The sequence below is a fragment of the Neopsephotus bourkii genome, unplaced genomic scaffold (assembly GCF_033783945.1).
Source record: "Neopsephotus bourkii isolate Nb327-2 ecotype Australia unplaced genomic scaffold, CSIRO-AGI_Nbou_v1 NB_1350, whole genome shotgun sequence".
Lineage (NCBI taxonomy): Eukaryota > Metazoa > Chordata > Aves > Psittaciformes > Psittacidae > Neopsephotus > Neopsephotus bourkii.
The window spans coordinates 1,457,501-1,459,948 of NW_026901829.1; the positions used below are offsets into that span (position 1 = coordinate 1,457,501).

Sequence of the window (2,448 nt, forward strand, 5' to 3'; positions counted from 1 at the left end):
GTATTAGGAAATTAACATGATCTTCTTCTATCATTATCATGCATATATATGCCACCATCATTGCTTGTTAATGTGGATTTTTGCCTCCTGTAGTATCAGCATGACTAGAAAACAGCTTTTGATGGTGCTTAAGCCAAAAGCTTAGCAGCAAAAACACAAAGAGAATAGCCAGTGCAATATATTTTTTCCTTTTTTGTCCCTAGTGATAGGAGCAGCAGTGAGGAGTTTTGAAATTTGTTACCCAGTTTAGTCACTGGTCGATGAGTGGTCTTTCAAGAGGGACTTTATCCTTTTCTCACTGAAGGTTCGTGCCTTATTTTCCTCATCTGTGAACTAACAATAACAAGACCAAACAATTTTGCAGCTGAGGTTGTGAGTGACCAAACAATGCAGCATTTCTAAAGCACAGTGAGAACCTCAAGCAAAAAATTGCTAAAGAGAAGGCAGATGTGATGCTGATCATCTCACACACAGGCATCATGATTAATGAGTCTCAGGCAGCTGTTCAGGGCACTGAAACCTCTGGATATGATGGCATTACTATGCATTTACATTGTAAATGACTGACTGCAGTATTAGCACCAACATTCCACAGGTGGTATCAGGGCTGTGCCCTCCAGGGGTGTTTGGGGTTATCCTACCATTCAGTTCCCGCCCTGTTGATCTCTTCCCACCAGCACTCTGTCGGCTCACCGAGGTTCTGGGCCGCTGGCATGCAGGCATAGTTCCACAGTCTGTCGGAGCCTTCCTTCTTGTTGAAAACACTCCTGATGGCCACGATCACCTGCCCATGTGGGCACTGGAAATTGAAACCCTGCCGGTACACATTGACCCATTCATCATTATCTCCATAGTTATAGGGGCCATAGTAATAGTCACCATACTGGCCCCATGCCACAGACACCAGAGGCAGGAACACACAGAGAAGGACGAGGTCCATCCTGAGGATGTTCCTGGCTTAGAAATGCCCTGCTGGTTTGTTGGGCTGGCCCTTTTATATTGCCTCTAACATTTGGCTTCCAGATGTTATGTTTCCAGATCCAAGTGCAATGTGTCATTGCTTAGCAAACCTTCTCTGAGTTACAGACACATCCAATTACTTCTTAAGGTGGAATTTTTCAAATGCAGTAAGTCTGCAGTCTGCAGGCCTGCACTCTTCCCACTATCCCAAGCCATCTGTAATCCCTGCAGAGCTACTGTGTAGACCAAGATACACATTGTAGTACAACTATCACAGACATCCCACTTTGAACCTCAAGAGAGCAGTTAAGTTTCAAAACAACTTTAGTTAAAATTAAAGCTCTGTCTGAATTTGCCACTTTCCATCATTAGTAACATGCAACAAAATGTGTGTGCCCCCACCCTCTTTTCCCTAAATATGGTGACATGATTCTGTCAGTTCCTAGAAAGAAGGGAGTTGGGTAAGATGTGGGATTCATTGCTCCTGTTGTAAAAAATCCTTTAGACATTCTGGTTTGGTTTGGTTGGAGGCTGGGTGGAGCCTGAATGACTGAGAGTCTAGTTCAGCATGGAAACAGCTCACCCTGAGAAGTGGGGCATCAGCTTATTCCATGCAGAATTGATTTTGTTACAGCTATGTGTGGGCACTGTAAAACTGTGGATTTGGCAGATGTTTTAATGTGAGGATAAAGCACATAAGCAAGTTACGATGAGATAAACTTAATGTGTCACCATAGCATACTGGAATCTGTGAGCTTAAAACTACCTTGCATTTATCGTGGGCTAGAAACATGGGGTTGAGGAACTGATGTGCTGCAGATTAAGAAACTGACTTGCCACTTGGAAATGTGTTTATATGTCACATCCTACATAATTTCTTTATCAGGAACCCACTCTGCTCAGGGGATTGTGGAATGGTGTGCTTTACTTAACTGTGGGACTTGAGCATGTTTTAATAAGTAAGAAAGTCCAAAGTCAATCTAACATAGATCTAACATATGCATATGTTGCCTGTGCTGTGTTACTAGTGAAATGTGGGACCCCGGGAACAGCTCCAGATTCAGATCTTCTCTTCCAGTGAAATCACCACAAAGGATCCAAGAGATCTTTCTTGCTGCAAGTTTCTCCTCCACTCTTTTCACTACTTTTCTTCCTCATTTGGGCCATGCACTGAAAAAAATGGGTGTAAGCTTTTACTGCGTTGCTGATACTATCAGAAAGAAGATCTATGATGGGTAACAGTGGCCTCGCTTTTCCCTAGGGAGCTCCAAACCCATCATGCCAGGCTTCGCATGAGCGTAAGCATCCCAGGAGCTTTGTGAACCAGCCTCAGATCTCAAAAGCTGCCTTCATCCTCATTAACCTCACTTGCAGATGCTGCAGCCCCAAAAGCCTGCAGAAAAGAGCTATTGAGACAGTACAGAACAGCCTTTTCCTTGGAGCTGCCATCCTCTAGATCTTAGGTAACACTAGGAGACACAGGTAGCC

The 2,448-nt window shown here is 43.9% G+C and overlaps 1 protein-coding gene across 1 annotated transcript in view; it reads right to left on the reverse strand.

The window, feature by feature from the left end:
* The window catches only part of DPT (dermatopontin), a 30,767-nt gene extending 29,780 nt beyond the window's left edge, over positions 1-987 (reverse strand). The window contains exon 1 of the mRNA XM_061366623.1: positions 642-987. Within this exon, the coding sequence (XP_061222607.1) occupies positions 642-940 (299 nt within the window). The 5' untranslated portion in view covers positions 941-987. The remainder of the gene's footprint in view (positions 1-641) is intronic.
* Positions 988-2,448: the final 1,461 nt, after the last annotated feature.